The sequence below is a fragment of the Lissotriton helveticus genome, chromosome 10 (genome assembly GCF_964261635.1).
Source record: "Lissotriton helveticus chromosome 10, aLisHel1.1, whole genome shotgun sequence".
NCBI classification, from domain to species: domain Eukaryota; kingdom Metazoa; phylum Chordata; class Amphibia; order Caudata; family Salamandridae; genus Lissotriton; species Lissotriton helveticus.
Genome location: NC_136071.1, coordinates 176616570 through 176630039, shown reverse-complemented (window position 1 = coordinate 176630039; position 13470 = coordinate 176616570). Strand labels below are relative to the sequence as shown.

Below are 13470 nucleotides of genomic sequence, written 5' to 3'. Positions count from 1 at the left end.
GGTGAGATCAAGAGGAACTCTGTTTTAAGAGCATTGAGCTTGAGATGATTAGCGGCCAACCATGCTTGGGTGCTTCTGATCGTTGAATTCAAGAGCATAATGTCTTTGGGTGATTGTACTTTGAGATAAAGTTGGGTGTCATCGGCATACATGTGGAATTGAACATTGGATGCTTGTAGCAAGGTGGTGAGAGGTTCCATGACTAGGTTAAACAAAGTTGGGGATAGGGAGGATCCTTGTGGGACGCCTAGCGATACCGGTATTGGAGAAGACATCAAGTTGTTACTCTTGAATTTCTGCATTCTGTTGTGTAGAAAGGACGTGAACCACTTGAGCACAGTTCCAGATATACCCATTCTTGTGTTTAATAGATCAAGTAGGTTCTCATGTTTGACGGTGTCGAATGCAGAGGAGAGATCCAGAAGGATCAGGAGGCAGGTATCGTTTTGATCTAGGATTTGGAGGGCGTCGTCAATTATGTGTATCATAGCAGTTTCTGTGCTGTGTTCCGCTCTGAAGCCTGATTGATGAGTGTTGAGTAGATCAAACTGATTAATGTGATTAGTCAATTGGGTTTGTGCGCATTTTTCCAGTAGTTTGGCAAGAGTCGGAATATTGGTAATGGGACGGTAATTATTTAGATCAGAGGGGTCGGCTGTAGGTTTCTTTAGTATAGGTGTGACTTGTCCAACTTTGAGGGAGTCGGGAATGGTCCCTTGTTGAAGAGAGCTGTTGATGATTTTAGTCCAAAGTGGGAGGAGCGACGGGGTAAGGTCTTTGACAGCGTTGGCAGGAAGGGGGTCCGAGAGGTGATTGGCTGGTTTCACAGTGCTGAGCAGTCTACCAATTTCTTCTTCCGAGTAGGTGGCAAAGGATGACCATGTAGCATTGTTTTTTGGTTCAGCGGGTGCTGTGCAGAGCTGTTTGGGATAGAGACTTACGTCAATGAGGAGATCGATCTTTATGTTGTCTGTTTTTTGGATAAAGAAAGAGGCGAAGTCTTCACAGGAGGGTGCTTCGCCCAGAGTACTGAGTGGTTGGGGTTGATCCTTGGATTGCGTTCTGATTAGCTCAAACAGCTTTCTCGGGCGATTTTTGGCTTGGTCAAGCTGACGGCTGTGCGTTTTATTTTCCTGAAGTAGGCATTTCTCTTTTTCTTCAGCGTTTTTAGGTGCAGTGCGGAGGGAGCTGATCTCCAGGTGCGCTCTGCCATTCGCATGGGCCGTCTATCGTCGTTGAGACTCCCGTTGTACCAAGGATTGGACATTTTTGCGGATGCTCTTTTTAGCTGCATAGGTGCAGCTTCATTAACTAAAGAGGTCATAGCGTTGAGATAGTGATCCGTCAAGGCTTGGACATCCGCAACGCCAGTGGGAGGGAGTAATATATTGCAGCTGTTGGGAGGTAGAGTTTGGGTTGAGTTTTTTCAAGTCTCTTTTCCAGACTTTGGGTTTGAAGGATTGAACCGGGTTAAATTTGACTTTTTCGTTGATGAAGAACGTGACAATGTGATGATCTGACCAGTCACAGGGTTTGATAGATTCGAGCTGGATAGAGTCTTCTTTGGCGATGATAAGGTCGATGATAGAGCCTTTCTCGTGGGTCGGGCTGTTGCATATTTGGGTGAGGTCAAGGGCGTCAAGGAAGTTTTTAAGACTATTCACCACCGCGTCATTATGATCGTTCCAGTGGAGGTTAAAGTCACCAAGGTATATTTGTGTGAGTTGTCGCCCCGAATTGGTGGTGATCAAATCCATAATTTGTTGCGCGAAGGTAAAGTTGTCCCCCTGGTGGATGGTAAATGCCGTGGAGAGAGCATATCGGTTTGCCCTCACTGATAATATCAAGGCAAATGTATTCACAGGAGGTTGGGGAGGGTAGGGAGGGAGAGGTTACTTTCTTGACAGAGAGGTTGCTCCTGTGTATACATGCGATTCCCCCACCTTTTTGACCAACCCTGTCTAATCTGGTGATGTGGTAATTGGGGGGAACCAGTATGTCCAGTATGGGTGTAGAAGATTCAGTTAGCCAGGTTTCAGTCATGATGATGAGGTCTATGTCCAGTGATAAGATGAGATCAGCGATTGCAGAGGAGTGCCTAGAGGCCGATCTGCAGTTGAGGAGGGTGCATTTGAGACGGGGTGTGTCGAGGGTGGAAGGGGGTTCTAGAGAGAGGGGGACTTTTCTCAGGTTACTAAGGATAGAGATTCTGTTGTTTTGCGTGGGGGGGTCTAAGGGGATTTGGATGAATCGTTGGAATGGCGCGGAGGGTGGAGGGTATGTTGTTAAGGGGAGCTGGGTCGTAGGAGCGGAGGAGGGTGACTGTGTCGAGGTCCGATAGTGTGTTGCAGGTACGATGGGGACGGTTTTCCCGATTGCGAACAGGGATGGAGATCCAGTGCGGGGGGCGTTGAGTGCGAGAGTCAGCCTCCCAAGTGGAGGTCCTGTTAGGAAGGGTGGTGCTGGTGAAGGCGGGTGTGGGGTGTCCAGGATGTGTGCAGAGTAATTGTTTGGTGATGTGAATGTCTCGTTTGAGCTTGAGGAGGGTGGTGGGTGAGGAGTGACTGGAATGCGAGCGGAGTAATTGTTTGATGATGTGAATGTCTTCTTTGAGCTGGAGGAGGGAGGCCATAACTTGGTCTGATGTGGGATTTGTGTTGGTGATGGGTATTGGAGGGTTGGGGGAGGATGACATAGAATGGAGGAGGGTATTGGTGGTAGGTGGAGAGTGCATAGTGGAGGATGGGCGTAAGTTAGCTGTGATGGGGCGCATGTGGGGTAATGGGCAGTGAGAATCGGGGGGTGTCATTGTATGAGGTTCTTTTTTGCGGAGGCGGAGTTGAATTGATAGTGGCGTGCTCAGAATGATTAGTTAATGTGTGGAAGTGGGGGCTTCGAGTTGGGGGGGATAACGGGTGGGGATTGTCTGTGTGTGTGTCGGTCTGGAGCTGACCTCGGTTGGGCAGCTTGTGGGTGGAAGCTGTGTTGTCATGGGTGAAAAGAATGGGAGTGTGGACTGGTGACAGGGGGGAGGGGGTACGGTTGGTGAATATGGATGACAGATCTATGTCTGTGTTTGAGGGGTGTGAGGTATCTACCGTAGGTGGGTGTATGTCTAAGGTGCTGATGGTAGAGGAGAGGTGCATGTCCATTTGGGGCTGAGGTATGCTAGAGGCGTGGTAGTTGGGGGTTGTGGTGTCAGGGGAGAGAGGAGTGTGAGTGGTATGAATGGAGGTCCGGGTGTTGGTGGGACGGGAGGGGGTGCGGCTGGTGTATGTCGGGGAGAGATCTAAGTCTGTGATTGAGGGGTTAGTATGAATGGGTGTCATGGCGTTGGTGAGGCTGGAGGGGGTGCTGCTGGTGTATGTCGGGGAGAGATCTAAGTCTGTGATTGAGGAGTGTGAGGTCGTTACAGTAGGTGGGTGGACGACGACGGTGCCGGTGGTGGAGGAGAGGTGCGTGTCGTTTAGGGACTGAGCTGTGTTAGCATCGTTATGGTTGGGGGCTGTGAAGTCAAGGGTGATCGGACTGAGTGGGGTCCGCGGATTGGAAAGGTGCTGTAAGAAAGTATGGAACAGGTTGTCTAGTAGTTCCAGGTTCCTGTCTGTGGATTGGATTAGGACAATCCCGTTGTTGTAGATAGTGTTGGACGTTCTGCCTGGGAAGAGTTGGGATGGTGTGATGGAGAGTGTTTGGCCATGAGCGGATTGCCTGGAATTGGATATGGTGAGTAAAGAGAGGAACGTTTTCCTCCATTGGGCTCTGCGTGCGGTGTGGAAGATGATATCAATGTTTACGGCACCATTAATCGGTGAGTGGTAGGTGTCTGCAAAGGGTATTTCCGGGTGGGACCTCAAAAGGTTGTGTTTAAAGCGTTTAGCTGCTTTTTTGGTGAGTGTGGGTGGGTAGTTGATTCTGTGTGTGTGCTTGCCGATGAGCTCCATGATGGGGTGACAGAGCATGGAGTGAGAGTGACACTAGTTGGCAGCCAATGTGTATGCGGTAGTAGTCAATGCAACCAGGGATAAGATCTGTATTGGGTGCGTATTGCACCGATGTAGGGTGCACAGTAATGCTAAACTGGTGCAGAATACAAACACTTACACTAATACCCCCAATGCATGCGACAACAGATGCACAGATGTAGAGTGCACAAAAATGATAAACTGGTGCAGAATGCAAACACATACACTAAAACCCAATTGCATGTGACAACAGATGCACAGAAGTAGGGTGCACAGTAATGATAAACTGGTGCAGAATACAAACACATACACTAATACCCAATTGCATGTAAGAGCAGTGGCATTAATGAACAGCCCGAGTATGTGAGGTAGTGAATGGTGTATAGGGGAAAGAAACTTGAAATGGGAGCAGGTTACCTAAGTGTAACAGGTCAATATGAACAATTGATCAGTGCATTACAATGAGGTCGTAGTGGATAACAAACATGTACAGCATGGACTATAGGTTTAATACTGATGATATACTAGACTGAAATATCCATGCAGATAATAAAATACCTGAAAACAAAAGTGACAATAGCGAATAGTCAAAAATGGGTGCTTCCAAATAACTGAGGTGCAAGAATCAGTAGCAAGTTAGAGTTGCACCAAAAATTATATGCTATATAGCAATAGTGAGTAGTCAAAAATAAATGAGTCAGTAGCAAAACCTAATAACAGCCACAAAAAAAAAATAATAATTATATGAGACCTAAAGTGACACTAGTGAGCAACCCAAATACATGAGGTAGCAATTGGTGCATAGGGTGAAGGAAAAGTGGGATGTGCAGTATACCATTGGGATTATAGACATATAATACCACCGTAAAAGGCAAAAATTGGTGTTTCCAAATAGATGAGGTGCATGAATCATTAGCAATATAAAGTTGCACCCCAATTTTTAATTGAATAATGCCGTCTCACAGTGAAGTTAGCCAATGGCTGACGTTGGATGACCCCTGCCACATGCTGTATGCTGTAGTAGATGAAAGGAAAATGTGAATACTGGGATAACAGATCATGGACAAATAGGGATCGCTTAAAGCCTTTATAAGTAAGTATATTATACATAGAATTTTAGTAAAAATTAAACGGTCTTGCCTAATGCTGTGGAGTGACGGGGATGTAGAAAAACTGTTAGGTCGTCTACGGGCAAGGTAATGTGAGATCACCTGGCCTTCGTTTAAAAAAAAGTTTTAGATCGGTTCTCGTCATCACAATCAAATGGTGTCAGATATTATAAATAATACGGAGTATTAGGAAATAAAGCAGAAGGTACTAATAAAGTATCCATTTCAGAGTTTTGATTTCTGCTGATGCTTACTACAGCGTATAGAATGAGGTTAATGTTATTGCCATGTACTCTTATTCGCCCTTAATGTTATTAAAACAGGTTTTTTACAAAGTCTATTTAAAATGTAATATCTAGATTGCCTGACCTAGAAACACGTTTATTTTTTGGTAAAAAGCATAAGAGCCTGTCCAAATGATAGATGTTACAGCAAATGATTATGTGCATGGACTTCTTCAGATTTGTGTCATTCGACAGAAGCCTATAAATTACTCTATAGCCATCATTGCCACATACCAGCTCCATTATGATTACCACCTTTGTTCAATTGCATTTTGATTGCATTTTAACTTCTCCTAAGTTATCAATTTCTTACATTTATCTTCATGATGTTTCTGGTAACTCTAACAATTGTGTTAAAATTACTGTTAGTATTAATTGAAAATTAGAGCTTTATTAATACTAGCTAGAAGCTTTACCTGACGACCAACGTTTACATCCTTCTTGTTTCTCTAATTTCTTCTTCAGATCATGTTTGAGACCTTCAACACCCCAGCCATGTATGTGGCTATCCAGGCGGTGCTGTCCCTGTATGCCTCTGGCCGTGTCACTGGGATTGTGATGGACTGTGGTGATGGCACCGCCCACACTGTGCCCATCTATAATGGATATGCTCTGCCTCATGCCATCCCTCATTTTATTTTCGCTGGTCATGAACTGACAGACTACCTCATGAAGATCCTGACCGAGAGGGGATACAGCTTAACAACTAGAGCTGAAAGAGAAATTGTACGTGATATCAAGGAGAAGCTCTGCTATGTTGCCCTCGACTTTGAGAAGGAAATGTCCACTGCTGCCTCCTTGTCTTCTCTGGAGAAGAGCTATGAATTACCCGACGGTCAGGTGATCACCATTGGCAATCAGAGGTTCAGGTGTCCAGAGGCCCTTTTCCAGCCATATTTTCTTGGTAATAATTTTCTGATAAGATGCATATAAAAAGCTAAATCTTCCAGTATTTGGTGTGGTGGAGCTACTGATGTACAGCGTGTGTTTTTAAGATGCAACTTTTATTCTCCACAGGTAAGAAGTGCAATGGTATTCATGAAAATACTAACCGCTCTGTCATGAAGTGTGATGTTGATATTCGTAAGGATTTGTATGCAAATACTGTGTTGTCTGGTGGGTCCAGCATGTTCCCAGGCTTTGCAGACAGGATGCAGAAGGAAATCACTACACTGGCACCAAGCAAAATGAAAGTCAAGGTGAGATGGTTGGCCTTTTTGCCAAGAGTTGGCAAATTTTCTGTATCTGGTTATCTTCTGGCCTGACAAGTTGACCAGCTCTGTGCAGGTGTGCACATGTGTGCAGGGGGAAGAAGGGGATTGAATATTTCCCTCCCCTATTGGATATGGGGTGATAAACCTATTCTTTTCAGTATAGACGAGAAGCTCATTTTTAAATGTTAATCAGTAACTTTAATAATAGATGCTTCTTACTTTCTACATTCCAAACTAATCTACCAGATTTAATTAGTGTTGTCTACTCCCTTTTAGTCTAAAAACGATGTTAACAATTCCAGGCTCATTCATACCCACTCCAGTTAGTACTAGCTCAGTTACTCTTAGTACTGCCCACACACCCTTTTGCACCAACAATGTTGCAACTAGTACTATTGGGCTCAATGCTGCTTGCAGTAAACTAAATTCTACTGGTAGTTGTGGTCCTATCAGTACTTTTCCCAGTATTACAACTACAGAGATTGAAACATCCTTTACGAGTTTAAACTCTAGTGGTCTAGCTAATGGTACTTTTTAAAGTATTTCTTTTGCTGAATTTAGTAACCTAGCTACCATTAGTACTGTGTATATCACTAGTGCCATAACTCATGATATTAATACTGGCACCACTAAGGACGTAATTACGAGCGGCGCAATACCACCCAGAGCAATAACTCTGGATTTAATTACCGCGTTTTCAATTACAGGTAGTTCGGAGCCGGTGACACCACACTTTTCTATACTGCTGTAAGGACAGGAGTGAAGGCAGCACTACAGCTCGGACATTACCCGACTATTGCACCTTAGGAGAAGATCAGAAAACTTGAAAACTTCCTTTAGCCAAGAAACAAAGCTGCTCTGACTACATGCACAGAGAAGGCAGAAAATGCTTTTTGCCAGTATTGGGGAAAACCACTTAGTAAAAGATGCCCCATCTCCTGGGTCTGTGAGCTTGTTGCCAATTCTGTGGATAAAACTTATAATTAATAGATTTTTGTACACGAATTTCAACCCAGACTGCATCAAAATCCACTGAGCATTAATAATGTAAAATAGCTAATAATTCTATAAGTGAATGTAAAATCAGCTTTCAGTAGAAGGTACTGTTGAAGGCCTGTTCTTATTCCTTTTGTGGAGTTTTGGAAATTTGACTAAATGACAACCTTGATATTTTTGATAATTAATTGAGTTTGACTTATCACAAACAATGTACTTGTAGTGATTGTGACACTCACAAAGGGTAATTTTAGAGGAATCTGTGTAAGCTCATTCAGTGTGTATTCTCAGATGTGGATTTAAATTGACATGCTTGAAATTGGGAATCAGTCATGCTCTTTAATCCCGAATTTCTCTAGATAGAAAACATCTGTTGCAGGGTGTTCTTTTAGAAAAAACAATGAAAGCTGGGATTTTTCTGTTTTCAGTTTCTATTTTTGGTAAATTCTGGTGTTTTTTCCCAGTGGTTTCAAGTGATTTCAATACCTTAGTGGTTACACATTTTTGAGCAATTAAAAACAACAGGAACAGTGTTTCTCTGGTGTATATAAAACGTTTTGCATTTATTATTGCTTTTTGCACTGATAGTGCATAGTATATAGACAGTGTACGTACAGTGTAAATGAGGTTCAAATAAATTTTTACAAATCAGACTTATCATAGTACCCCATACAATACTTCTTCAGTGAGTCTTTGGTCATGCGCGCTCGTTCTTTCCTTCCCATGTAAACCTTTATCTGTGAAAAGGCCCTCTTAATATTGGCACTAGAGATGGGCAACGTTAAAACAGCTAGTACACAATTTGCTAACTCTGGCCACTGACACAGCTTTCCATGCCAATTCTGGTGCAACTGAAGATTGTATTATCTGGGACAAGTTCTACAATAAATGCATTGAACTGGGCGCATTTTCCCTACGAATTATTGAAGTGGTCCAAGATAAAGCAGCACTTTTGAAAGTCCTGGGAAAATTCCCATTTTCAGCAGGGATCTAGCACTTGTGAAGAGTACCACAGTGAGGCTTCATTGATCTCAAATGCCATGGTTGGTGAAGGGACATTTCTATGCATCATTGCAAGCCATTTCTCGTACATTGTAAAATAAAATTTCCTGAATTGCTTCTCAACATTTCTTTGTTTAACAAGCAACAGGCACACTCTAATATGAAACGTATTGCAGTGCCAAAGTCACGAAAAGTGTTGCCCAGCCTACTCTCAAGGAGATGTTTCACATCTACACCAATTATGCTGAATACTTGGTAGACCAGGGTGTTTTCAGACTCTAGTTAGGTGTCACCTGCACAGCACTTGCGCTGTGCTTGACAAATCTATTGATTTTAATATAAACTTTAAAGGGACTTACATCCCACCTCGTCTCTCTTTCCTGGCTAACCATTAGCTCCTGTGCATGCCAGTTACCTTTCCTCCATTTCTATTGTCTGTAGCATAGTTTCCTGCATTTACCAATGGTTGTTCCTGGTCTGCTTTTCTTATCAGTTTCCTGCAGCCGAAATACTATTAACATCCGCTTTGGTGGAACTATATTTTCATAAAGTTTTGCCTTTTACTATTGCAGCATATTTATATAACAATTTATCACCCGGATAGATTAAGTAATTTGCATAGAATCACAGGATGTTGCGCGGCGCAGCTGAGACTCAAACCAGGATCACCAGCTCCCGAGTCAGCAGCTCTAGCCACTCTGCCACATCCTATCCAGGGACATCTGTCAGGGAGCTCTTTCCTTCTTCCGGACAATGATTGATGACAACAGCTCTTTCTTCATTACATAGGCCAAACCGATGCATTACCAATTCTTGTTTTTTTTTTATTATGTCCACTACAGCAGTCATGTTTCTCTAAAAATCTAAGAATGCAGTACAGTGTACTTTTCTTTCACATCACTATCAATATGCGACCGAAGATCCTCATATTTCTTGTGCTTGGCATCATCACTCAGTAAAATTCATGTAAAAGGTTGCCACATGGATAATATAGCATTCACAGCCTCTAGGACCGAGAACCACCAGCCAAATGACACAGTTAGGATGGCTCTTTCTTTGATGACAATCAAAGCACAAAATTAGAAATATTTGCGTTTTAGTTCCAGTGCATAACAAAACAGTGCACCAGAATGGAGTAAAAAGTCGATAACATTCTTCATCAACTGATTGTAAAGATGCTTTCAGTATAACATCTGTCAAAAGTGGCAAGGATCTCTTACAGGGAAACACTTCAGCTGAGGTATCGATTGTGAAAGGTCATTACACAACTTTTTCATATACGTAGCTAAATCACTAAAAATACAAACTATATCATGCCAATCTTTGCAGAACTTGGTAAGAACGTTTTGCAGCAGCATTCCAAGTGACACTGTGTTCCATGTTTTGCAAAAATCTGGTGACATGTTTTCACCACTATTCCAGATGCTTGTGACAGCACTCTTTTCACATATATCTGCCACTACACCGTGCATTGAATGTTTAAAACCTGGGCTGTTTGGCAATTCACCTACTATCAATACTGACTCACTAGAAAAGGGGGTTGATGTATCAAGGGGTTTTACCCATTCATTGGGGAAATGTGATGGTACATATTGGGAAGGTTTCATATGATACCAGCCATTTCACCTATCAGTGAAAGAATCAAACGTATCCAAAATGTCAAATATGATTTTGATATTTCCTGATTCTCTACAGTTTATCAAATAATTAAACAAGGTCTAAAACATGCTTCTAAACACTGACATCTTTAGACCAAAGACCACAAAACTGAAAAAAGCAAAAGCAGGAAGAAACAATATTTTAGTGACATCCCATAACAACAAAACTCAAGCGGAATAATGTTAGCCCAGTCTTTCTTGCTGCTACCTTGTGTAACAAAGTTACATTGTATTGGCCCCTTCAGGAAGAAATACAAATTAATCTTTCACTCTCCTTTTCCTTTCTTTGAGTGGCATTTAGTTTGTGGTTGTTTAGGTGTTTTTTTCAGTGTTTATATGTTTAAACTGAGGAGGGCTTTTCCCTTTCAGTGGGGTTTTATCAGTTATTATAGGTTTAAACCTATAGCTATAGCTATCCTTCACTAGGTCAAATGAAACTGAATGTAGCTGGAGTTTATCATCACAAGAGCCTAGTATAAAATGGTATGAAATTGCCCACAAAAGCAGCTGGACAGAGTAAAGTCCTTTTTCTGGCCATCTGTAAAAGTAAGCTAGTATTTAGGCTACCCGAACACATCAGTTTTATATAGATAACGACTTTGTTATTCGAAAGTTCTAACTTCCAGTTTGTAAACCCAGTGTGCTCTTGCTCTGAGTAAGTGACTTCTAGTGGTATAATGCTTTCCTCTTTATCTTTTAGATCATTGCTCCACCAGAGCGTAAGTACACTGTCTGGATTGGTGGCTCCATCCTGGCCACCCTGTCCACCTTCCACCAGATGTGGATCAGTATGCAGGAATATGATGAATATGGGCCATCCATTGTTCACCGTAGATGCTTCTAACCATAATATTACCATGTTGAATCAAGTCAAACAATTGCACATGGAAATCTGAGAGGGCATGGTATTTTCGTAGTTTGCTTATGGCACTTGACTGCGGATTGGATAACTGGAAGACCAAAAGGGACCCCAGTATTGTAGAGACAACATTCAAACGTTCTGCAATGCATTCAGTGACTTATTTGAGCTGCGTCATTTCAAATATTGTGTAATGTACTGTTACAGGTATTACTTGCCTCCATGAAGGTTGACTAACTTGTGAAAGCACAAAGGAAAAATCGCATGTAAATAACATTTGCACACTTGTCCACATCAAATAAACTCCACGCTCTGAAAGTGAATTTCTTGACTTTCCTCTGTTATCTCCTATACCTCTGGAACACTTGCTTTGACAGTTGATCATCTCTCCAAGTCCACTGGAGTTTGGAGTTGTCTTTGAGAATTTCCATATATGGGGAAAAATGCATTGATGGTGTTTGTGCGTTTGACATGCTTCATTACGGGATGATCTTTTTGCTTATGGAATCAGTTAAAACCAACTCGTTGCCCATGAATCTTAGTGTTGGGAGGATTGACAGTGTCATTCACTGTAAGTGGTCCCCCAACCACATTGCTGTCTAGTGAGTATGTGGCGAGAAGGCCGTTTGAGCAAGACTGCTGCGTACATAGCTGGCCTAAACAACACCTTTTCTTCTGCCAATTAAAGAAAGGAATGGGAACCTGTTACGTTAATCATAGCTATCAAAGTTGAGTTGGGTAAATGTTTATTTTGTGCAACACATGACCAAGTGTAGTGCTAGTCCCTAGTGTATCAAGTCACCTGGGTATTTACAAGTATTTAATTATTCATGGAAGCAATATTTGACCCTTCCAGGCTTTACAATGAATCATGTTATGTACACACTATATCCAGCCTTCTACAGTAACTACTTGGTTGTGCATAGTTGCCATGTGCTTGGCATTAGTTTCCATAGATTCATGCAGATTAACAGGTTTACAGCCAGCATACTTGTTTTTTTCTTGGGGATGCAGGCCTCAGTAATTGTTCATGCATCCATCAAGGATTTGCTTGGCTGCTGGACAGTTAATCGAAAGTAGAAGGGCATGCAATATTTGAATTAAATATTTTTCATAAAGTGTGTCATTAGACTAGTCCAATATCTAACTAGCCTCTCATTTCAAAGTATGTTGGAACACTTCCACACTGTATATTGTAAGCACACGTGTACATGCTTTTTGTGCAAATAGATTTTTTGAGCACCCTTCTAGGTCTTCCATGGACCATGATAGAACTGTGCTAACTGTGTTCAGGAGGGCAACCATTTAGCCACCTGAATATTGGTCATTACAACTGCTATGGCTCAGACAAAAGACTCTTCAACAATCCAACCACACCACCATCATCGGTGACTTCTACCTCCCAGACAAATCAAGCAATAAAAAATAAGAGACACTAATTTCATCAACGCACTCAATGTAGTACAACATGTTACTTAACCAACGAACCCCGAATGCTAGATCATCAACCTCGACCATTCATTGCAAATCTCCCATAATCGTGGACTGAACCGATCACTGTGCCATTCACATCACACTACTCATCATTCAATACTCACACAGTCTAAAACAGAACAATACTTCATACCCTTCTAAGATTCCTTCATTGACAACGTAAAGCTCAAACTCATCTCTCCCCTCACCAACTCCATATCCCATGTCATCTCATCAACCTTCAAAACAACTTAAATGCATTTCTGAAAAAACATATGTATATCCAAACTCCAAATCAACAAGTAGGTTCAAGCAGAACCTGTCAGTATCTTGGTACTCAAAAGTGTCAATGATAACAAATGCTCCATCCGTAGAAGGAAGAAATTGATCTGATGCTACGGAAGTCTCTCTGCGCAACATGCATACAACTCATCACATCAACCTAATGCAAGTGTTATACCAATACCATAAATGAAGTTGCAAACAGAATCAGAGTACTTATCAGGACAATCACGTACTGCATCAGCCACCGCCCTTTCCTTCTAGTTCAACATTCCACGAGTGCACTGCCATAAGGGAAAAAAATTAAACTGACAGTGCATTGACCATATCAAGCCTGCAGAGCTAGCCAAAAGGCAACGGAGTTCTGTACATGGTCAAAGACAAGCATACATTCAACTAATAATACCAGAGTAAACTTGTCTGTGGGCAGTGAAAGCATTGTGATTTAGAGTCTTCATCTCTTTCCTCCTTTGAAGCGTTGGTGCAGTCCTGATGGATGGAATGTTGTTCTATATCCTTGGTGCACAGATGGAAAAGTTCTACTATCTTGTTTTTTATTTTTTGCAATCTTTAGGCTGCAGTTTGATGGTGTCCTGTCTGTAAGTATGCTGAGAGTCACCAGCAATGA

At 42.1% G+C, this 13470-nt stretch overlaps 1 protein-coding gene across 7 annotated transcripts in view; it reads left to right on the top strand.

Moving 5' to 3' along the window:
- The window catches only part of LOC144786082 (actin, cytoplasmic 1-like), a 77270-nt gene extending 65860 nt beyond the window's left edge, over positions 1-11410 (top strand). For all 7 annotated transcript variants that reach the window (XM_078665035.1, XM_078665033.1, XM_078665030.1 and 4 more), the window contains 3 exons: positions 5824-6262; positions 6376-6557; positions 10929-11410. In XM_078665035.1, the coding sequence (XP_078521161.1) occupies positions 5824-6262; positions 6376-6557; positions 10929-11072 (765 nt within the window). In that variant the 3' untranslated portion in view covers positions 11073-11410. The remainder of the gene's footprint in view (positions 1-5823; positions 6263-6375; positions 6558-10928) is intronic.
- Positions 11411-13470: the final 2060 nt, after the last annotated feature.